This window comes from Haemorhous mexicanus, chromosome 11, assembly GCF_027477595.1.
Source record: "Haemorhous mexicanus isolate bHaeMex1 chromosome 11, bHaeMex1.pri, whole genome shotgun sequence".
NCBI lineage: Eukaryota > Metazoa > Chordata > Aves > Passeriformes > Fringillidae > Haemorhous > Haemorhous mexicanus.
In genome coordinates, this window is record NC_082351.1 from 1,218,622 (window position 1) to 1,242,298 (window position 23,677).

The 23,677-nt window shown below is 42.2% G+C and overlaps 1 protein-coding gene across 3 annotated transcripts in view; it reads left to right on the forward strand.

Annotated features, from left to right (window-relative positions):
• Positions 1-23,430, forward strand: part of FAM120A (family with sequence similarity 120 member A) — a 47,869-nt gene extending 24,439 nt beyond the window's left edge. For 2 of the 3 annotated variants that reach the window (XM_059856037.1, XM_059856036.1), the window contains exons 9-18: positions 953-1,177; positions 3,362-3,536; positions 9,114-9,363; positions 10,077-10,191; positions 11,730-11,939; positions 12,791-12,974; positions 13,829-13,966; positions 15,383-15,524; positions 18,956-19,052; positions 21,524-23,430. In XM_059856037.1, the coding sequence (XP_059712020.1) occupies positions 953-1,177; positions 3,362-3,536; positions 9,114-9,363; positions 10,077-10,191; positions 11,730-11,939; positions 12,791-12,974; positions 13,829-13,966; positions 15,383-15,524; positions 18,956-19,052; positions 21,524-21,835 (1,848 nt within the window). In that variant the 3' untranslated portion in view covers positions 21,836-23,430. The remainder of the gene's footprint in view (positions 1-952; positions 1,178-3,361; positions 3,537-9,113; positions 9,364-10,076; positions 10,192-11,729; positions 11,940-12,790; positions 12,975-13,828; positions 13,967-15,382; positions 15,525-18,955; positions 19,053-21,523) is intronic. The other variant, XM_059856038.1, reaches the window with a different exon arrangement.
• The last annotated feature ends 247 nt before the right edge of the window (positions 23,431-23,677 follow it).

A 23,677-nucleotide genomic window follows, 5' to 3' on the forward strand; every position in this document is an offset into this window, starting at 1 on the left:
TAGGAAGCATGTGAACTTCTTTATTGGTATCGTGAAAATACTCATACATGATGTATCATCAAGTGATGAAATTTTGCTCTCAAAAGTTTTTACTATCGCTATAATAATTTATAGGCATGAAGCTAACATGAACTCTTAAGCTAAAACCAGCTTTTGGTTTTGAAGACCAGGATTTTCAAGAATGAACAGCAATTTTTTTTGTTGTATCTGTGAGAAATCAACATAAGGGCTGGAAGGTTTACAGTATATGTTTATGTATCATATTTTTCCCATAAGTTTATGAACTGCATTTCTAGAACTGGAATAGAATGCCACTTTAGTTTTCCAGTTAGAAAACTTAGCATTTTCTCTTACAGTCTTCTCAGACAAAGAGCTTTTATGTTAAAAAAAAAAAATCCAAACAGCAAAAAAAACCAACAGCATTTACCACATTTTGAGTTTGGACACTATGTATTTTACATGTTATTTAATTGAACCATGTAATTTCCCCTGTTCTGAGTGGAATTGCAAGCTGAGAACGGCTATGTTTATGGATGTCTAGATAAAATTACAGACTCTGACTCTCAGTTAACACATTGAGTTGGGAGTATCTTGGAAATACTGAGTTGAAATGGCCATTCGCAGGTCATTAAAAGGCCATTAGTCCACTTCTGCATTATGCGCTTAAAATTTTTAGAAAACAGTAATTTTTGCTGCTGTTAATAAGTTAAAAGTTTTATCATAATATTTATTTTCTTAGTAATTTGGTTCTACTAGCAAACAATGGCTGAAGGTTTCCTGAAAACTTTGCAGCCAGCTTTGGGTAATATATTCTGCACACTACAGCAGTGTGATGTGAAGATGTACTATTTTTATTAGGGGTGAGGGAGGAAGTTTGCTGTTTCTCTCGGTTGATCTCCTGGCATGTTTCTGGACACATCCAAAGCACTTTATTTTGTATGTTCTGTTACAGGCAGAAGGTTCCTCTAGTGCTTCTTCAGGAAGTCAGGCAGCTGATGTCAAAGGGAATCAAACCAGTAATCCACAAATCCCATGCCTGTTGTCCATGCCCACCAGAAACCACATGGATATTACCACCCCTCCATTACCTCCAGTAGCACCTGAAGTATTACGAGTGGCAGAGCACAGGCACAAGAAGGGGTTAATGTATCCCTACATCTTTCATGTCCTAACCAAGGTATGACACTTTAAAATGAGGTACTGTGAGAGAATGATTCTGTGAAGATAATTGCCCTGGCATTTCTGGCTAGAGTATCAGATTTTTGCATCCTTTTTAATGCTTTAACTTCTGGTCACTTTTTAGTTGCTTGAACCAGTTTCCCCCCTGTTTTTTAAGCACTGATATGGTACATTGTTCCAGTAAATCTGAGATGGCTATAATTAGAAGTGTTTATTTACAAAATTATTTTTTCCCAACTATTTGCAGTTATTTGTATGTATCTATGCATGGGTGTATATGTCTGTGTGCGTGTGTTTATGCAGAGTCCATTTCCATCTAAAAATTCCTGCATATGTGCTTTGGTGTCTGTGCCAAGTCTTCTCTATTTTCAGTGTTCGAAAGTACTGAGATTGTTTTCTCTCCCGGTCTGATCCCTTCCATTACTGGTAGCTGGCCCCTAGAGAAACACAACAGCTCTAAGAAATCCCTTTTGTACCAGCAGCTAGCAAAATAGCACTGTCCCCATGCCTGTTAACATTTATTCATCTTAAAAATCCTCTTCTGGACAATAAGGACCACAGGCAGATCTGAAATCCATCAAACTAAAAGTTACTGCATCGTGGTTGAGGTTTGGATTTCCTATTTCCCATTTGTTTGTTTATACCACAGCTCATGTTGCTGTCGTGTTCCTACACTTTTTTGTCAAAGACAAGGGAAGAAGAGTCAAAAGGTCTGTGATGACCATTGATGCCAGTTCTGTTTTACACTTTGCATAGCCAAATATTCTTAGCATGTTTAAATGCTACTTGATGTTTAACCACAGAATCATTTAGGTTAGAAAATATCTTCAAGATCACTGAGTAAGATGATCTTGATCTTCTAGATAAACTGTTAACCCATCACTGTCAAGGCCACCACAGAACCATGCTCCCACATGCCACATCTATGTGGCTTTAAAATCCCTTCGTGGATAGGGACTTCACCACTGCCACCTGAAGCCACTTCGTCTTGTTCCCATGTTCCCTGGAAGCAGAGCCTGACCACCCCTGGCTCCTCTCTCCTGTCAGGAAGTTGTGCAGAGTGAGAAGGTCCTCTTGAACCTCCTTTTCTCCAGGCTGAGCCCCTTCCCCAGCTCTGTTCCCTTCTCTGGACACACTCCAGCCCCTCAAGCTCTTTCTTGTTGTGAGGGGCTCAAAACTGACCCCAGAATGTCCAGCACGGCGGATGGGCACTGCCCTGGCCCTGCTGCCACACCAGTGCTGAACAGCCCAAGGTGCTCTGGTCCTTCTTACCCACCCAGGCTCCTGTCCAGCCACTGCCACCAGAACCCCCAGGGCCTCTCCTGCTGGCCCTTTCCAGCCCCTCTGGCTCAGCCTGGAGCTTCAGCGGGTCTCTGTGACCCCAGTGCAGAACTCTTGAACCCTGTGGTGGAATTATGGGGACTCTTTAGAAATGGACACATGTTCCAGGTTATGTTGCTGTTATTGAGAGAGACCTTTGCGACATAACCTTACACCTAAGGTAGTGTTGTCCAAGTTAAACCTGACAATATCCTAATGTACCCACTTCAGGGTGTCACCTTCCGAATTCATTACTGAGATAGTTTAAATGAGGGGTTTTTTTAAGAGCAAGTAGCCCAATGGAGTGTTTTCTTGTCAGTGTTAAAAATAAAGGTTGATATTTGGGAACAGTGCAGTCAGTCATTTTCCAAGAATATCTTAATATGTTTAGATGTGCAGTTATAGAAAACAGTGTTGCTGTTTTGAGAGAAAATGTTGGAAGGTTCTTTCATGTTATTTTTCTTAAAAGGTATAAAATGCTAAATTTTTACACATGTGTAGAAACCTAGCCTTATTTTAGTAATTACCAGTTAAGTGGTTTTTGTCCAGGTGTGCTCATGCATTGTTTTTTACAGTGAGTCCCCAATACTGTTTCAAATCCTGCAGCAAAAAGTCAGACTGTATTTTTAATATTTAGTTAATCCTCACTTGTCTAGACAAGTATGTGTGTGATGGAGAAGGGAAAGAGGAAAGCAACAGAACCTGTAGGAAATGAAGCAGGCTGGGCTAATCCTTCCCTGAGATCCACATTTGTCTTGACTAGCTGGACGTGTATTAGGGTTGGATTGGGTTGTTGTGCGTACCTGAATGCTTCTTGTTCACTGTAACATGTCATATTTCTCTGCTTTCTTTCATGCCAAAGGGTGAAATCAAAATCGCCGTTTCTATAGAAGATGAAGCCAACAAGGACTTGCCTCCTGCTGCTCTTCTGTATAGGCCAGTGCGTCAGTATGTTTACGGAGTCCTGTTTAGTTTGGCAGAAAGCAGAAAGAAGACTGAAAGGCTTGCTTTTAGAAAGAACAGACTTCCACCAGAATGTACGTACTGCAGAACCCATGCTTTATTCCTCTTCCCTTTGCTGTGGTTTCAGAGCCACTTGTACCATGATGTGAATGGAAATTGTTGCTAAGATCCCGTCAAGGTAGCTGAAACCGGAGGAATTTCGTGCCTGTTGGATGCTGTGGATAAGAGAAAAAGATGTTGTTAATTTGAAATTTTATTTCCTGTCATAATTTAAGAGCTACAAATGTTGCTATTTCTAAGCAAGCTCTGAGGCTTGGTTTTGAACCTCTGCTTAAGCTGCTGCCAGACCTGCAGTGAGTGATGTCAGCTTGTGATGTCATTTCTGTGTATGGCAGAAGTGGATTTTTGGAAGCTTCTATTCTCTGCACACACATACAAATCTGCCTGCTTTTTTCAAAAATCAGAGGTGCGCAGGTTAACTTGCCCTGGCTTCCCGAATGTGTCCCTGAAGGTAACTTGGGGAAATTTGCAAGTATCATATGTCCTTCAGGTATTGGCACATAAAACCTAGTTTAATTAAACCCCACAGAAATCAGGGTGTAATGTAACCAAAGGTAGGCCTGGGTGAGGACAGACTGGACTTTTGCGAACAGACTTGTCAAAAGGTGCTTTGATTTGTTCAGAGATACGGATGTTAATCTTCTCATTAATCTGAAAGTTGTCTAAGTCTTCAGTTTCCAGGAATTTCATTTCAGTCCTCGTTCTGGAGTGTTTTTGTTATAATGAATGCATACAAGGAAATTACTGAACTTTGCAGTAGCAGCTTATAACGGTTACAGGAATGCTGAAGCATTCAATGCATTGCAACAGCAGCACAAGTATTTAAATGTAGGAGTTTCCTCTCACTGTTTTAAATTTAAGAATCAGATATTCAAAGTGTATGAAATCATCATTCACCAGCTTCACGTGTAAAAGGATAAAAATTAGTATCAGTAAACTTTATATTCATTCCCTCTGCTCTTTCCATTTGTGATTGTGAATGTTTTTGTACATTTGTAGTGAAGATGATAATCTCCCAATGGTATTTGAAAAGCTGTTTATCTTTGTGGGAATCAGTATTCACCCTGCTTGAATAATACCCCAGCACACCTACTCACAAACTTCTTACTTCTTAAAACTCACACAACATAGTGATATTTTGGGTTGCAAGGTCATTTCAGGATTAAAACAGTGATTTTATTTGCAGTCGTCATTTCTCTTCATGAGAATTCTGTCCTGAAAAGCGTACTACAGCTGTTTTTTGGTGAAGTGGCTGAGTGCTGGAGGTGTGCTGGAGGTCTGCTTCAGGTTAATCTCGTAAACCTAGAATGTTCTCTGTAGGCTACTGGGGATGCCTATATAATCTCTATTTTCTCTCCATTTATCCTGCTTTCCAGAGCTTACCTCTAGAGGGTAAGCACACTGCTGCTGACTTGGTTTAGTTACAAGAGCTCTGGCAAATCTTGCTGCAGGATGCATTCAGCTACTGACCTACTTCTAACTTAGGACTGACCAAGCTCTTAAAAAAGCAGAAGCCAATTTGAACATATGCTCAAATGTTCCTTGCTTCGCTGCAAAGCTGGCAGTGCTGGTAAAGATGGATTTGGGCTGCTGTGCAGATGTGGGGTGTGAAAGGGCTCTAGTGCAGGAGCACCTTTATTTTGGTTGGCTCTCTTACAAGTCTTGGGCGGTCCGTGCAAGACATAAGGAGAGAACAGTGTCAGAAGCACTGATTAGCCTTCTCTAACTTTTTTGAGCACCCAGGCTATAATGGACTGGTGATGCTCATTCTCCTCCAGTGTCTAAATTATTTTGCTGCTCTCAGAAATGAGTATGTTATGAAATGCAGTAATGAAGACAATTAAGAGAAAATCTAGGAGTTAAGATATGTTAAGAGAATCAATAAATTAGTTTCTGAAGAAATGTAAATGATCCTTAAGATTTATGTAGAGAAGTAATGAATATTAATATATAAAATCTTGTCATCTTTGTTGTACAAACCAAACACTGGCAACTTAATAATAGTGCCTGAATAATTGGCAAGGATATTTTACGTGAGGGTTATGGGAAGCTGGGAAAAATGCGTAATAAACTGACACATCAGGATTACTACTAAATATGTAGATGGCAAGATAATGGATCTATCATGAAATGGATGGCTTCTTGTCTTTTAAATCATTATTTTTTGTATGAAGTTTAAAAGCCAGTAAGAAACAACAGAAGCAGCAGTCTTCAGCGATCAGTGGGGTTCTTCAGTGATCAGTGTCTGCTAAGTGATGCCTTTGCTGTACATGGCCTCGTCTCTGCTCTCAGAGGACAGGAGATGCTGGGTCACAGAGTGGCTAATTGTGTTTGGCTGCCAAGGGCACGGTGCTGACCATGCTGCCCTTCCCTCGCAGGGGGTGGACACCAAGGGTCTCCCTTGCTCTGCTTGTGAACCAGGTTATTTCTGTGTCCTGATAAATACCTGTGTGTAGTGAAACCATCTGTTCTTTCTGCTCAGTGGCAAAAGACACACTTGCACGAGCTGTCAGAGCTCCTGGTTGGATCCCAAGGTTTGTTACTTTTATCCTAGCCCCTTGTGACGCGCTGTTCCCATCACGGATGTACTCAGCTGCTGCCGGGCCTGCCAAGAGGAAAGCCGTGTCTCATGGGCAGTAGCCCTCATGCAAAATCAAGTGTGCTGAGCTCAAGCTGTGCTGTCAGGAAGGATTGTAAGGTTAAAAATCACAGTTAATGAATAAGACTAGAACCACTGAAGCTGCACTTGGCAACAAGAGCTCTGCTGGAGTGCTGTGGTTGGTGCCTTCAGAGTCTGTAGTGGCCCTCAGGTGTTCATTAAGCTGGTTACTGTTGTGCAGGTTGATGCTGACCCTCTTTGCTTGGATTAACCTTAGCATGTCATGAGGGCACTGTTGAAAGCAGAGGTCCATAGATTGTGTGGTGCCTTAGGCTTTGGTGAGCATTACTGCTGTAGGATGAGGTTTGATTGGAAATCAGTGTAATATACACCATGGTAATGGGGCTGAACATGCTGATCCTAGTTGTAGTCTATGCAGTTTTCAGGGTAGGCACTGCTCATTTCTCAGTGGAAGTCTCCATATGTGATTCTGTCAGCTGAGGATGCAGTGAGTTTGGCAGCAGTCTCAGTGGAGATTTTTCAAAGGTTTAAGAAGTGCCCTGGAAAAATTAGTGGATATGGACAAATAGTGGATTCATCTGTTAGGTTAAATGCTAATTTTGGGTTGACAGTGCTAGAGTTGCTTGTTAATGGATTCAGCTGCAATTCCTCATCCCCATCACTCAGAGAGGAAACAATTCCAGCCCACTAGATTGACCTTGTGTTAAACCACAAGAAGCACCCAGCTGTGGGTCCTCAGCACAGGGCATGGATCTGCAGGAGCAAGTCCAGAGAAGGTTATGAAGCTGTTCTGAGGGCTGGAACACTTCTGCTGTGGAGACACTCTGGGGAGGACTCTTTTAGCCGGGAGAAGACAAGGCTTCAGGGAGAATTAGATTCCTTTCTAGTATCTAAAGGGACTCCAAGAGAGCTGCAGATGGACTTTGGACAAGGGCCTGGAGTGGCAGGACAAGGGGAGTTGCTTCCTGAGGGCAATTATGGAATAGTGGGAATAAATTCTTCCTTGTGAGAATGGTGAGGCCCCGGCACAGGTCATCCTGCCACAGTGGGGGATGGAACAAGGTGGGCTCTAAGGTCTGTTCCCACTCCAGCCATTCTAGGGGTCTTGTATATTATTATTTAACAAAACGTAGAAGGCAGTGTGCATCTCTAGTGTGACTTTTGTAGCATGTGGCTGAATAAAGGCTGAGGTATTCTTCCTGTGACCTTCATGTCACAGGGCCATAGAAGTTCTCATCCACAGATTAAAAGCTTTGAACCATATCTGAATGTTGAAACACAAGGTAGAAAACATAGACATAAAACATTGTGTTCTTATAAGCTTAAGAAGTGTGTTCAGTGTAAGTGAAAGGAAAATTGGGAAAACACTGGTGGTGTGTAGAGCTTTGCTTCTGATATCTAAAACAATTACAGAACAGTTTGAAAACAGATATAAAAGACATGCTTTTATTTGTGTTTGCTGTTCCAGGCCTAAGCAAGCAGAGAAACCCAGAGAGATGAGCTGTGCACTAGGGCAGAGTAGCTGTGCTGGCTGTTGGAGCCCATCTTTAGAGTGTGGTGGTGTATAAAACCTGGGAGCAACCAAAATAGAACATGATTTTATAGTGAGGTGACCAACTAAATATATCAGAGTGTTTATTTGCATTGCTGCATGTGATCTTGGTAAAACTGCCTTGAGCTCTGTGAAGAGTAACTGTAATGCTAGGCTGGGTTTATTCCTGAAAAGCAGGAGAGCTCTTTGGGGTGTTCTGGAGCTTTTCTCTGTAATCCTGACTATCACCTCTGTTGTGGTTTGCCTGTCCCTGGCTGTAGAAGCACACAGTGGGTTGCTGCCCCATTGCTTTGTAGCCATCAGGCCTGTGCTGGCACCAGTGGGATGTATTCCCCAGGTTGTATCCAGTGGATTTCCAGCAGAATGAGCAGGTCTGGGCTCCCTCAGGGAATCTCCCTTGGCTGTAACCTGAACCTGCACTAACAAGTTCCTTGAACCTTTCCACACTGCATAACTGGCTCAGAGTTAGAAGGGTGCAGGCACACTGTGAGCTGTGTCAGGCTCGGGTTGCTTCAAGGCCAAACGTATAGTGTCTCAGCCTTGACTTGAACTTGTGTTCTGTTCTGGTTGTCTTCAAATAGAAGAATGGAGATGATTTAGCAGCAATGTAGAGTGAACTATCTTTGTGCTGATGTGGATGAGAGGGAGATTAGGCACAAAACCACTAACCTCTTCATAGAAACCAGTGCAATAAGTAGGAAGCCTTAATATAAAGTAATGTTTTGTAAAATTTTTAGGGAGAACTCCACACTTGCCTATATTTGAGATCTCATTCCATTGCGGTAGCTGAACAGCTGCAGACAAGTATAATACCAGCTTTAAATATGATTCAAATAAAATCAGTAGGATCATATTGTTCTTTAAAGACCACCTCTGGAATAGGTTTCTGATTATATATACACAAGTATTGTCAAATGTGACAGTATGATCACACGCAGATATGATATGACACAGATATTTAAAGGGAAAATTACACTTTTAAGTTAAAATCACAGAATGGTTTAGATTGGAAGGGACCTTAAACACCATCCATTTCCAATCCTTTGCCATGGGCAAGAACACATTCCAGTAGACCTGGTTTCTTCAAGCCCTGTCCACCCTGGCATTGAACACTTCAGGGGAAATTGTGCTGTTTGTTTTAGAAAAATATGTTTATTTCCTCCACGTTGTATATTCATTCGAAAATATTAGCATGACATTCCTAGTGTATATGTCTGTATACACCTAATTTCTAAGTGATCACAATTAAAAGTATTTCATGCAGGGTTTAAATTACCTGTTGGGCAGTGTAATCCAACACACTATTGCAGTCTCGAAGTGATGCTTTTTGAATCAAAATCTCTTGCATGTGAAGTTTGAAATAAATGCTGGAATATGAAATACTAAGGCTGATTTCTTTCTGCTGTTGCCATTCTGCAGTTTCACCGGTGATAATTAAGGAATGGGCTGCTTACAAAGGCAAGTCTCCTCAGACCCCTGAGCTGGTGGAAGCCCTTGCCTTCAGGGAGTGGACCTGCCCAAACCTGAAGAAGCTGTGGCTCGGCAAAGCTGTGGAAGACAAGAACCGACGGATGAGGGCGTTCCTGGCCTGTATGCGATCAGACACACCAGCAATGCTCAACCCAACTAATGTGCCCACTCATCTTATGGTGCTCTGCTGTGTGCTGAGGTTAGTGTCACCTCCGGGGGCATCAGAACTGAGGAAAGGTTCTCTGGGATCTCTAGAAGGTGTTAATTCATATTTGCAGCCTCACTGTGAGAGGGGGTTTGGTTGTAGAAAAGCACGTGCGTCGTTCTTTTTCAGTCTTTAAAGGATTGAGGGGAAGATAAAAAAGATCTTGTGTTGCAAAGAGGTTGTGTCATTTGAATTAGTTTTACCTTAGTGTGCTCAAGACTTCAGCTCAGTAAAAATAAACAATTTCTGGGGCCTCAGAGGGTTCTGTGGGTGAAGTTGCACAACAAAAGCTTCCAGATTTCCAAAGAAAAAGTCACAAGTTCCAAAATCCTGAACTGTTTAATTTTCACATTGAAAATTGACAGAGGAATTGAGAGATGCTTACATTTGGGGTAATTATTTAAGACACCTAGCTTATAATTCTTTCAGAATCCAAGGTAAGCATCTTAAACATGGTAAAATTTAAGCCTTTTTGAGAATGATAAATGTAAATTTGTCTTTGGTTCTATTGAACTTCATCTTGCCTTTTGAGCACTAAAACACTGTTTCTCCTTAAAGGCTACTTGGTATGCAAAAAAAGTGGTATCTTAAAGCTCCTCTTTTCACTGGCACAGCATGTTTCTCTCCTGTCCCATGTCCCTGTGTACCCTGGTGGTTTCTGCCGTAGCCATTCCGAAGGCACTGACGAGGCCGTGCTTCCCTCACAGGTATATGGTACAGTGGCCGGGGGTGCGCATTCTGCGTCGCCAGGAACTCGATGCTTTCCTTGCCCAAGCATTGTCTCCAAAACTCTATGAACCTGACCAGCTTCAGGAACTCAAGGTAATTCTTAACTAGGACTTTAAAAATTTAAGAGATTTGTTTCCAGCTGATCCAGGAATTAACTGTAGTGGCTGATCTATATGTGCCTCACTAAAAGCCTATACTTTCCAAAATATTAGTCATAGTGGCTTGAAGTGTTGCAGAGATGGCTGCAATGGTCTGCAATGTCCATTTTCCAAACACAGCACAATAAATCAGAATCACAGGCTGGGTTGGGTTGGGAGAGACCTTAAAGCTCACCTCATTCCACTCCCTGACATGGGCAGGGACACCTTCCACTATCCCAGGTTGCTCCAAGCCCCATCTAACCTGGGCTGGAACATTTCCTGGGATGTTGAGCCTACAGCCTAAATGACATCATGGGGTAGAGATTTTGGCAAAGGTATCTATTGTAGAGTCATTAAAGTCTCACTTCTCTCTTAAAATCTGATGCAAAGGGGAAGAAACTCTACTGTGAAAATCGCTGTTCTTAGAGACCTAAGAAAGGAATTCCCAGAGAAAATATTCTTTCCATTCCAACACAAACCAAAAGGCCACTGATAGCAGATAATATTTTGGTTTAATAGTATTTTTTTTTTAATTTTTCAATCATACATAAAATAATGTGGATTACTTCCATAAGATATGTTGGTTAGTTGGAAGATACAGTAATTCCCTCAGGGTTATTACTGTCTTCACAGGAAGCAGTTTGTGAAGTCAGACATAAAGAACAGCTGAATTTGGTTGAACCCAGCCATGTATCTGCAAAATGAGCAGGAGAGTCTTTGGCCTCTTAAAGGTTGCTTATGGATGGTGGTAATGGAGTTTAATTTTAAAATTTAATACCAAGGTCTTGAAAATGTTCCCAAGCAAGGGCTGATATTTTGAGAAGTATTTCAGAGAACACCAATAGTGATATTTTCTTAAGCTAGAGCTAAAAACACACTTGCTGCAAGCAAATCCTTTTTGCTTTGACCACTACCTATTATTCACTGTTTAGTTTTGCCTTAGTGTCCCTATCCTACAGCCTAAATAAAGCTGTTGTATGCATACACACTACTTTGTTATTAAGAGATGTGTTCTTGAAGCAAAATCTTCAATCACACTAATAGAAAATCCATTATAAAAAAGTTGAGAAAGAAATGTGTTACATGGGAAGAAAAATGGAATTTTGCGTTGAGCTAATTCCTGAGATGTTCTGCCATACATCTCAGAAGCACTTAATTATTTGGAATAAAATTTTGAATGAAGTTTTCTAGTGCTAATTTCCTGTATGTGCCTTTAGAAATAGTTTTCTGCACTTTGTGTTGAGAAAATAGGGGTTCGTCTTTATCTCTGGTCTCCAGAGCAGGTGGATGGGACAACAGCTTTTCTGAAGATGGCAGCTCTGCATGCACAAGTGTGTGGGTCTGGTGCATTCTTCTGTTCAAACCTCGAAAGTTTGGATGACCTTTTAAAATCCCTCTGTTTGCAAGAGTTTTGAAAAGAATGTGACTGTTGGAATAACTTTGAATTATATCTCATTGCGATCTTACTATATTTACTCTGGCTTTGAACAGATTGAGAATCTGGATCCCCGTGGAATCCAGCTGTCTGCTCTCTTTATGAGTGGTGTGGACATGGCTCTTTTTGCCAACGACGCCTGCGGACAGCCAATTCCATGGGAGCACTGCTGTCCCTGGATGTATTTTGATGGGAAATTATTCCAGACCAAGCTCATCAAAGCAAGCCGGGAGAAAGTTCCGCTTATCGACCTCTGTGATGGTCAGGTGTGTAGTTGTGCAGGGTGATGGAGTGTCCCACATGTCCACAAGGGTTCCATGGCCTGGGTTGTCATTCACCACATGTGTCACCTCTGCTTTTAAAGGCAAATATGAGGGGAATGGCTAATGGGTGGGTTTCTCTCTGTTTAGTTCCTTATTTCTTAATGAGTAGGATGGCATTTGGGTAGATTTGGAAGAAGAGGCATCAAGTTGAATTAGATTTTTTTTTTTTTCCTCTGAAAACGGAAGCACTGATATGATGAATGGCCAAGTTGGAAACTCTGCTCATTTGTTCAAGTCCCACCTTTTTGGGTCAGACTGTCCAAAAGACTAAACTGCACTGGGGTTGTCGTGAAAGAAAATTGGTGTTTTCTAACTGACTTGACAGACTGTGAAGTCATTCTTGGGGTCCTCAGCTCAAAATCTTTTCACGTTTCTTACAATCATCTTAAAATAGGAATGAAGGCCTTTTTTGTGTTATCCAAATCATGCAAAGTTACTACCCACCTGTAAAACCAGGAAACTGATGAAACAGTTTACTGAATAACCCAAACTTTTTTGGTTTGAACTTTTTGAAAGCTATGAAATTGTGTCCCTTCTTTTTTTGTGAATTGAGGGAAGCTGGTCCTAAGTTTGCTATTGATGATGGCTGTGGTCCCTTCTCAGGGTTATAACCCTCCAGGCATGTTTCAGCCTGTATGCACAGACTCTGGTTTGCAGTCCAGGTCTAGGATGATGATTCTGTCTCTACTTCTCTATTATTTTGGGTTTTCCTTTGAATTTGTTGTGTAAATGTAGCTTTATACAATTGAAATGAGAATTTTAATGTCCCTCTGTGACCTTCTCTTTATTCCTAGGCTGAGCAGGCAGCCAAGGTTGAAAAGATGCGCCAGAGCATCCTAGAAGGATTAAATTTCTCCAGGCAGAACCATCCTCTCCCTTTCCCACCTCCACCTGCCATGCCTTTCTATCCAGCTTCTATGTATCCTCGGCACTTTGGGCCAGTCCCACCACCTCAGGGCAGGGGGAGAGGCTTTGCTGGTAAGTGATGGGACGACGGTGCCACACATTACCTTACCTTGCACATTCCCAAAACTACCAACTCTCGTCTATTTCATAGGGAAAATACAGAAAAGCAAGTGGTCAGCTTGTGTTGGCATGTGCCAATCACTGTATTTTGGAATTGCTTTTATTAGCCCAGTGATACGGAATGTGCTGCATTCTACATGTTTTCATCAGGATTTTAGTAACTGTGCCAGATCAAAATATTTTTACTGTTTTTGTAAAACTAGAAAAGAGAGGCATGGATTGACACTGGGCAGTATGAAAAAGCTTTGATTTGCACAGTAAATTGGTTCAAAACATTTATAAATTACCAGACACAGTTTAACCACCAGGGCTGAAGACAACCTTTCCCCCTCCCCACTCCTCTGTGTTTTGCTGCAGTCACATAACCATCGGCACCGTCAAGTGTAAATACTGACATAACCATTGCAGGCTCTTCTAGAATTGCTCACTTCCTCAAAATCTCTCCATACCAAGTCCCAGAGGTGTATAGATACTGGCCACAGGCATTTCAGGGGTGCCATGACTGTAGCTACCAATGCTCACTGCCAAAAAATTGTCACAAACCTTTACAATGCCATAGAAGTTGGGATCCCATTCCAAGCCCCAAGGCCTGCCCTTTGGATCAGAGGCTCCCTGCTGGCTGAGACAGCAGGATACCTTTGGCCAGGGCTCCCTCGGCGGTGCTGCAGCATCGCCCGCGGGAGCACGGTCCTCCCGCCTGGCTCTGGAAGGGTGGAACGAGGCAGCAACCTCTCTGCTGGGGCCTTCCTGGTTGCCTGGCCCCCTCACAGCTTTTCCCCTGTCTTTCTTTACCCTGGGTCTAACAGGAGTCTATGGCTTCGGAGGCCCTTATGGGGAAACAGTAGCCACAGGCACTTACCGGGCCTTCCGGGTGGCGGCAGCGGCAGGACACTCCGGAGCCTTCTCTGGCAATGACAGCAACAGGACTAGCAAGTTTCAGGGCGGTAATTATACCCAAACCCCTTTTCTTAGAGCTTCTGGCAACGGCTTCCTCCACTGTACGGGTTGGTCTGAGGCTTTCCTACTGACTCTCTTCTCCTTAACTGTCTCAGCTTCCCTCTCTATAGCCTGCCCGGCTGCTGTCCGCTCTGCTCCCATCCCTGCCGCAAGCCCCCAGCGCCAGCCCTCCTCATGCCAGAAACCTCCTCCAAACACAGGAGAGCCCAAAACCCAACAGGCAGCCTGTCGCCTGTGCTCCCACTGGCGAAGAGGGTGTCTGTAATCCACTGGCCTCTGTATTAACAGGGATTTTCCAAAATCTGGGAACAGTTGAGCTTTTTGCAAAGACCTAGCGTAGAAATGACTGACTTAGGTATTACTGTTGAGCCCTTCTTTGCTGGCATTAATGCTGGTGTGGACACAGGAGTGGGATTTACTTTCCTTCCTGTGTGCCCATTGCTCACTTCCTGTACTATGTGAGATGATGGAAACCTGTTGAGGGTAAATTTTTCCCACATGTTTAGCTGTTCTTCTCACTCTCTGAGCTTTTATCCTAAGAGCAAACATACCTCTAGTGCTTCATGTGTGGATAACTCTAGCCCTGCAAACCATCTGCATTTGGAGCTGAAGGACTTGCACAGGGAAGTAGGAACCTTCTGGATGTAATCAGTAGCGTAATTCCCAGCCTATAACATTTGGAGACTAATTATGGCTGCGTAAATGCTGTGGTTTGTAACCCCTTTGGTGCTGATGGTCTTACCAGTAACATCTTGCTCAGTTTGTGGATTTCTTGAAATAAATGTTTTGCCCCAAAGCTGATTTAGTATAAACACATGAGCAACTTGAACAGAAGCTGTAGTTGCATCTTAGACAACTGTAACTTAAGCTGCCTTCTTTGAGTGGAAATGATAAACACACCTTTTAAACCAGATCTGTTTGAATGTTACATTTTTATAGCAACTTAGTGTTAGTACAGCTTATCCAGCCTAGTAAGTTCTTTATTGCCAATATAATCTGTGTGATCCATGCTGATACTTGCTGTTGGCTAAAAAGTGCCTTGAACCTGCGAGAATTCCTTCTTCTTCAAGAATGCAGGAAAAAACCAATCTTCAGCCACCTTGTAAAACTTCCCTCGTTTCTTGAAGCCTATCTCAAGTATATTTTCAGTTACTGAAACTGAAGCATTCATGTCAGATAATTTTTCTTTTCAGAATTCATGTCTATTTTTAAAAAGGGGTGGGGGGAAACAGGCTCTTGGAGTTCTCACGCTTCTGGAATACTGCAAAATGAGCAATAACCTCACAGTATCCCTACAGGAAATGGGTTATGTGGTGAAATCTGGGCAAATCAGCTTTCCATTCATTTGGAACTTTACTGTGATGATTGTGAAGATCAAAGTTTGGTTTTGCTTTTATGTGCAGGAGTCCAACCTATTCCTTCTCAGGGAGGGAAACTTGAAATTGCCGGCACTGTAGTCGGCCATTGGGCTGGAAGCAGACGTGGACGAGGGGGGAGAGGGCCATTTCCTCTGCAGGTGGTGTCCGTGGGAGGACCGGCCAGAGGGTAAGTGCCATCCTGGGAATGTGCTTCTCACGCGGGATTTAATGACTGGGGATGCAAGGAAAACAGAAGTTGGAAGCAGTAGAGGTTGCATATGGCACACTTTAGGACACATAGGGTGAATTATACCCACTGAATATTCAAGAAAAACATTGGCATCCCTTTTAAGATGCTTTTCTCCATTTATTTGTATAGGTATAAGCATTTTTATGTGCAAATAAAATTCATACTTAATCTGAAATGTAAATAGATATATACACACACACACACACAGAGATTGCTTTTGCGTGAGGAGATGACTTTGGGACTTTTCCATGAAACCAGTAGAAACATAACATTAAATACCTTTCTTTTTTGTGGAAGGACATTTATCAAGAAGCATGATAACAGTTTTAATAACTACATTATGTAATTCTGTGAAGCAGAAAACACCTGAAGGACATTTCTGAGTTTAATAGTTCTCTGTTACAGTCCTGATGGAAGTGTGCTTAAAAGAATATTAATTTCTTCAGCTCTTCCACTTCATTTCGCTATAGCTGAAGTTATAGGTGCACAACATGTCTGAAAACCAAGTACTTTATTACAGAAATATCTAGTTTTTTACTTTTAAGATGGTATTTTTTTCCATAGGCTTGCTGGTTCTGTGCCTTACAGAACTCTCTTTATCTTTCATTAAGGTTGTATCAATTACAAGAGACAATCCTAAAGTACTATGTATTGTGTCTGTCTGTATTAAGAGTGGAGTAAAGCTGATGGCTTTTATTGCCACCTTGAGCTATGGAGCAGCAGTGTGAAAGACTGCACTGCATGAATTTCATCTGCTCATTTACTCCAGTTGCACTGGAGTACTATGTGTGCACTATGAAGCTTCACGCTGGAGTCCGCCAGAGTTGTTGGTATGCGTGTCGTGTTGGGCTGAGTGAGGAGCTGGGTTAATCTGAAGCCCTGGGAGAATGGGAGCTGCTGTGGGGCCAGGGAGAGGCAGGAGCAGTAGGAACAAATGTGAGCAGGTTCAGTGGCTGCAGAGCTGACCCTTTGAGAGGACCCCATTTAGCTAGGACTGCCCAGTTCTCAAGAATGAGATCCAACTCCCAAAACAGAAGCGATGAGTGTTGTTTTAGGTGTTTCAGACAACTGTCAGGCACCTGGGTGGGTGTGGGGTGGCAGGGGGGTTGGGACCCTGCTCTGATCCAGAGCAGCATCTGGAGAGAGTGGGAGTGAGCAAAGGTGGGGAGGCATGAGGTTTGCTTGGGTACCAGGGGACAAAATAACCTTTTTCACCACTGAAATGAGGTTCTTGGGTGATCATTGGTTCTGTTTTTCATGAGGTACATGAACAGAAGCTGGTTGCTTCTCACAGAGTGATCTGCACTCTGTGTGGGGAGGTGCTGCTGGTGATGCTTGGTGTCCTGCCAAAGCCAGGGTCTGTGGGCAGCCTGGAGCTCAAAGCTCAGTTACATCCATACAGGACAGCAGTTCCTCCATCTCCTGAAGGGGGAAATACCTGAATTCCCACAGAACATCAGTAGCCAGGAACTGAGAACCCTCCTTATCTCGGAAGTGAACAGATCACTGAAAGGGTGTTGCTGCACCCTTTATGACAGAGAAATAAGATTTTCCAGTAGTAGATTTCAATTTGAGATTAAATGCCTGAAGTTCCTTTTTGTTGGAAGTACTGTCTTAAGGTAGTATGGTTTGGTGCAGATTGTCACCCCAAAGAGACAGGAATACTGTCAGTGCCAGATCTTCCTGTCTCCATCAGATCAGCACTGATAGGGCATTGGTCACATGTAGAGTTACTAGAATAGGCCAGAGGGAAAATGACTGCAGGCAGCTTACCTGTTTGTTGGTCAGTTGATAGTAAAGTAGAACCAGTAGGAAAGCATTCTCATGTTAAGGGTTCTGCCTAAAGACAGAATCACAGAACCATAGAATATTTTGAGTTAGAAAGGAGCCACAAGGATCATGGAGTCCAACCCCTGGCCCTTCAGAGACACCCCAACAATCCCAGCCTGGGCATCCCTGGCAGCGCTGTCCAAAGGCTCCTGGAGCTCTGGCAGCCTCAGGGCTGTGCCCGTTCCCTGGGGAGCCTGGGCAGTGCCCAGCACCCTCTGGGGGAAGAGCCTTTCCCTGAGATCCAGTGCTTTAACAACAGGTTTATGTTGGTAGAGGTTATTTCCTACCAAAGGTCACAACTAGGAAACAGCACAGCAGGTCGTCTTAGTTCATGGCCTAGTTTTGCACACTTGTATTCCATTTTTATCTCTTTCAGCAGAGGAGATTGAGTCAGACTTGTTCACTCCATTTCCTCATGTCTCTGCAATGCTGAGCTCAGATGTTGTTCTTATTGTGTAAAATTATACCACCTGCTTTGTATTAGTCTCGATCCATGAGTGTATTTAGTGTGATTTTCTGAGCGGGAAAAGTTTTTCAGTTCCTTGAAGGACAGACTTTGACCTTGTAAAACGAGAGCCAGTGGGGTTGGCAAGGAGGGAACACTGTGAGAGGGACTCACGTGCAAACCACAGCTCCTCTCTCTTCATTCTCTGCTGTTGCTTCTAAACCTCAGAATTTGATTTCTTACTACCCAGTGTGGGAATTCACAGCATATGAGAGGAGACTGGGGGGCACAGTGGTATTCCCCTGGGCTTCATTCAGCCTAGGGACCTGAGCAGCACCCAGCCAGCCCCAGCGGGTCAGGCGTCACACCAGCACTTCCTAATATCAGGCAGCACAGCACCTCCAAAGCAAACATAGGGCATTCCGAGGCTTCTAGAGCAATCCAGTATTTCTAGTAGAGAAAACAAGGAATTTTTAGGAGAACATTGACATAGGAATTCTTGACATAATGATTGGGAAATTCAGTTTCTGCAGCTGATAGAGTTTAAAGCAGTTGTAGCTGAATCCTGGAATTGCCACATGCCAGATAAAGGTGAAGCTCCTTTATTCCTTAAGTTTCTTAGATAATTTTGTACTTACATTTTTTAATTCTGCCTCACTTTCTTTTAGAGCCTGTCTCATGTGTCTACATTGGGAGCTGTTACTTAATGGGGGAATGGCTTTCTATGTGGTTCAAATTGCCATTTTTGTAAGGTGAAAGTGTTTTGAGCTCTGGTTTTAAAGTGCCATGAGGATAATTTGACACTTGGAAAACATTTCTACAAAGCTTGAAAATATCATTTTTTGTTTCTTTTGAAGGGAAATCTAGAAAGAGACATTTTATTGCTCCAGACCCAAAAGGTTTGTTGGGTTTCAATTGAAAGCAGCAGAACCCTACAATTCAGAATTAGGTATTTTTCCTCTTTCAAACTGTGTTGATGATAGGCACTAGACAGTAAAGCTAGGGAAATAATAGTCTGGCAAAACTAAATGCAAAGCAGTTGTAAACAAAACTGATCAGTCTTTTATTTTCTCCCCTTGCCCCACCCCTGCAGGCGACCTAGAGGAGTTATCTCCACTCCGGTGATAAGAACTTTTGGAAGAGGTGGAAGGTACTATGGGCGAGGTTATAAAAGCCAGGGAGCAATTCAGGTAATGAAGCCATGTGCCTGACTGCAGCACGCTCTGGGATGGGCTGGGCTGGGCTGGACTCCAGACCAGCACCGCTTTAGCAGCTCCAAGTGTTTCTGGCGACCTGTGGAAGCTGTGAGCCACACAGCGGTGACAGGACAGGCTGGTGTCTCAGCTCACTTAAAGCAAACTTTGCTTCTAAAGACAGATGTGGAAGAATGTATTTTGACATGAATCCTGTGCCTACACAGCTCTAACCAGCCACGGGAGTAGAAGAAAATTTAGAAAATGAGAGAAATACAAAGCTGAAACAAATTAGCAGTTCTGTTCCTGCCCCCACTCTTCCCTAGTTTTTTTTCTGGGACCACGGTCCAGCCTCATGAAGGAAAGTTTGTAGCAGTGAAGGATCTTTGCTGCTGCCATGCTCCAGATCTAAGAGGTCACTCTAAACTTCTTGGGAATAGCAGAGCAGCCTTTCCCCCTGAGCATGCAGGTTCCTTCCTGGTGACACCCTGCAAAGCGTCCATGGATCATGACTTCTGTCTGTTCCATGGATCCTTCAAATATAGCTGAGGCACACTGCTGACCTGTATGAGATGTCAGTTGCTTTCAGAGTTCTGTTTTCCTCCCTTTTCCATGGTTCTGGCTGCTATGCAGTTTGGATGAATGAGTAGTAAATAGTTGGAAAAACTTCCACAATAAATACGTCATTTGGACATGCCATTTGTCAGAGACACCTGAGAGTAGGGGGGTGTTTTCAGGTGTCAGACAGTAAAAGAATGTTCTCCAGTAGATAATGAAGGAACTGTTAACTTCCAGTAAAACTTACTGTTTTACAGGTGTAAAAATTCAAATACTTCTCTTCCTTGTTAAATTGCTGTGTATGCGGACTATATGTCTACAAATGTACCTGTGGATCTGAAACTTTACATTTTAAGTAGAAGAGAAACCACTGTGTTAATAATAGAGCATCTAATTTCTGAGCATCTTAAGCTTTGAAATAAAGGAAATCCTGAAAATGAGCTCCCAAATACTCCAGGCTTACTACAGGTGTACATACTGGAGTATAGTTCAGGTAACAGCTGCAGGTGTCTTGACAAGTGCCATCAAGGTTGGGTATTTGCATTTTTAATAATGATATGTAATTTGGATGGTAAATACTTGTGATCACAAGGACCTGTGTGTAAAATTGTGCCTGGAGAAGATAAGTGGCATTTTCTATGGACCTAAGCTCATTGCATTTTGTAGTCATCAAGGCCATATAGGATGTTTCTTGTACAGGAAGATAAAAAAGATTATTTAAAATGCACATGGCAGAGAGAACTTGGGAAAGTTCCCATGCAGTGAGTGGACTCTGAGGGCCAGGTGAGGCTGGGAGGTGCCAGTGCCCCTCTGCCTCACTGAGGCAGTGCTTGTGCAGGGCCAGGCTCAGCCAGAGGCACTTCCTCCCCTCAGCTTGGGAATCTGACCAAAATTATCTCTTTGGATTTATTCAACACACCAGACTGGTCTGGTTTATCCCAAGACGAAACTTTTCACTCTTGTTCTGGAAAGAAACTGAAGCATGTCTTGAAAGCTGAACTTAAGGATGTCTGTAAAGAGGCACGATGACAGTGATCACCCATACCTGTGCAATGGGACTGAGAATTGTGATTATCTGGGTAATGAGAATGCTAGAGAACAGCAGTTCTGACTCACCTGCAGAATGCTTCTGTAAAATCCTTCAGCAGCTTACTGCAGGTGTTCTAGTAGGTAACAGTGGAGGTTTTATACTGCAGAGCTGTTTGCTGCTGTTTGAGGCATCTGTGTCTTAAGCCATTTCTTAGCACTTTGTGAACAATGTGACAGACCAGTGTGCTGCTTCTTAGCAGCCTAACCTGCTTATTTTGGCTTGTTTAAAGGCTATTATGTTTCTGGAACACTAAGGTTAATTACAAATACGTAACTAATTGTATGCTGCATCAGTCTGGTTTTTATGGCTATACTCAGTCTTGTACAATTTTACTATATGCTTTTTTATGAAAGCCTTTCCTAATCTTGCAAGCATATAGCTTGGTGCAGGGAATAGTGCATGGTGCTTCTGCACTCCTCCAAACACTGGCTGGAAACAGTCGTGTTTGTATTTGAGTAACACGGAATCCTGCCACAGAATCACAGCACACATGAACCAAGGAGCAAAGTGCAGCTGGACATTGATTCTCAGTTTTGGTGTTTCAGACATTTATGTAGCTCTGATGTTGTGAAAGGAGGGCAACAGCAAAGTTAAAACTAAAGCATTGCCCCAGGGGCATCAGAAGGCTCTGGGGAACACCGAACATCCTCTCCGTGTATTTTGTGGGCCACTTCTTTCAGCAATGCCTAATATTTGGTGTTCACTCACGACCCTGTGCCCTGCATGCTGCCTGTTGTAGTGTCCTTATATCAGACTGTACATTTATATACATTTTTTAGCACTGGTTCTTCAGTAATTCTCTTCTTTTTTTAACAACTAGGGCAAACCTCCTTACGCTGCTTCAGCAGAAGAAGTAGCCAAAGAACTTAAGTCAAAATCCGAGGAATCTAAATCCTCACTTGTGTCTTCAGATGGATCCCTGGCTGAAAATGGAGTTGTGACTGAGGAAAAACCAGCTTCCCAGATGAATGGGAATACAGGAGACATCAGGGCTTCCAATCAGTCTGAAAGTGCCTTGAGTAATGACTCTAAAATGTGCAATACGAATCCTCACTTAAATGCACTAAATGCAGACAGTGTTTGCCGTAAAGATGATGCTCTTGAGGCCACTGTCTTAAAAAAAGAAGAGTAAACTTATTTTTTATAGAGGGTGAAGGATGTTGGGAAGGGTCAGGATTAGGAATATCTGGAAAGAAAGAGAGCCTACAGTTACGTACATTTTTTCCTTTCCGTAAGAGAAAAATGAGGACTTTGGAAATTCGGATCCCTCTTTGATGTCAGAGATTTAAACAACACATTTTTTAGTTTTAACCAGTTGTAGTCAAAATGCTACAATAAAACAAAAAAAAAAAAAAAAAAGAATGAAGAGCATTTGACTCCCGCACTTAAAATGAAGTATACATAAAGTTTAAACTGGTTATGACAAAAGCTTGTAGTTTTGTTTTTTGAAATATAAAGAAAACAAATTTTGGCAGTCTTTAAGTATATATAGCTTAAAACTATAATTTTTAGTACTTGGCACCATATGTATGCCATTATATTTGATTTTGCATTACTGTGTCACAATAAAGCTTTCTTAAAGGCTTTGATTTCATGATTATGGGGGGAAAAAGGCACAACCACAGTTTTTTCTTTCTGAAATCTCATCACCGTTGCCGTGGTTCTTTTGTGTTAAAAATGTGCAAACTCTCGAAACTACCAATTCTCAGTAACACTGCAGTTCTGCTGAGTTCAATAGACATCATACATATGTTACGAGCGAGTTAAACGGAGATAAACTTGAAATCATAGAAGATGCAAACGACCTTTCAAAACAAACACAATGTGTTAGGAAACTTTTTGTGACTAATACCATGCATCCGTGATCAATGAACTATGTGGTTTTGAATCAGACGTAGACCATTAGTACTACTATTTGAGCTAAACTTCTGCATGGTTCATGATTTTTAAAGTGTGTAGTTAATATTATGCATGTTATTGTCCTCTTTCTTCCATTCTTACAAGTACTGTGCCCATTTGCAAAACAAAAAAAGCTAATAATCAGTAATAGTCCTATAAAAGATGTTAACTATGTTTAGTCATTGACTGATCTTGCTCTAACCTTAAAATTTTGTGATTATTGACCTCTGTTGCATTTATTCTAAAACTTTAAAAAAAAATTATCTAGCCGTTTTGAATATCAACGTTACCCTGGTGTACTCATTGCTGTATGCATTATTGTTCTCTGTTGCTGTTTTATGCCTTCATATTAGCAAATATGAAATTCTGTGAAAAACAAAAAAAAAAAAAAGCTTTGATCTTCAAAAAAAAAGTACCCCCCTTCTGTAGCAGGAAACAAATGGCTTGTTCTTGAGAACTTTCCCATCAAGAATTTAGTATAAGCAAATATACCTGTATCATTTTGATGTTTTTGTTAGTGTTTCCAAACTTAATGTACTTCAAAATCAGAATCATTTCTTTATATTCGTTTTCATATAATTCTCCTGATGCTCTTCATCACACATTAGTGATCAGAAATGAGGTGTAATTCCCCATTCCCTGCCCGCCAGAGCTAAGTAGGTATCTTAATGTAAGTTGAAGGGAGTTCTGCCCCAACTCATGGATTGTGCAAGAATGAACTACTGTTGGGTTTGGCTGGTTGTAGATGGATTGTGGTGTGGTGTCTTTGAAGGCTATTGAATGCAACTTACAGTGCTTAATAAAAATCTTTATTCTTTTAGTATAAAATACTGTATGCCTTTTTTGTCAAGTATTTTTTTAATTAACATGTAAATAAAAGTTTTTCCTATGCCCAAGTCAAGTGGTTGAGTTGCCAGGATCTCTGGTGTCCTCCTAAAAGGCAGAGGAGGAAAGCATGGCCTTTGGTTGTGGTTGCCCTATTCCTGGAAGTGTCCAAGGCTAGGTTGGACAGGGCTTGGAGCACTCTGGGACATTGAAAGGTGTTCCTGCCCTTGGAAAGGGTGGCACTGGATGG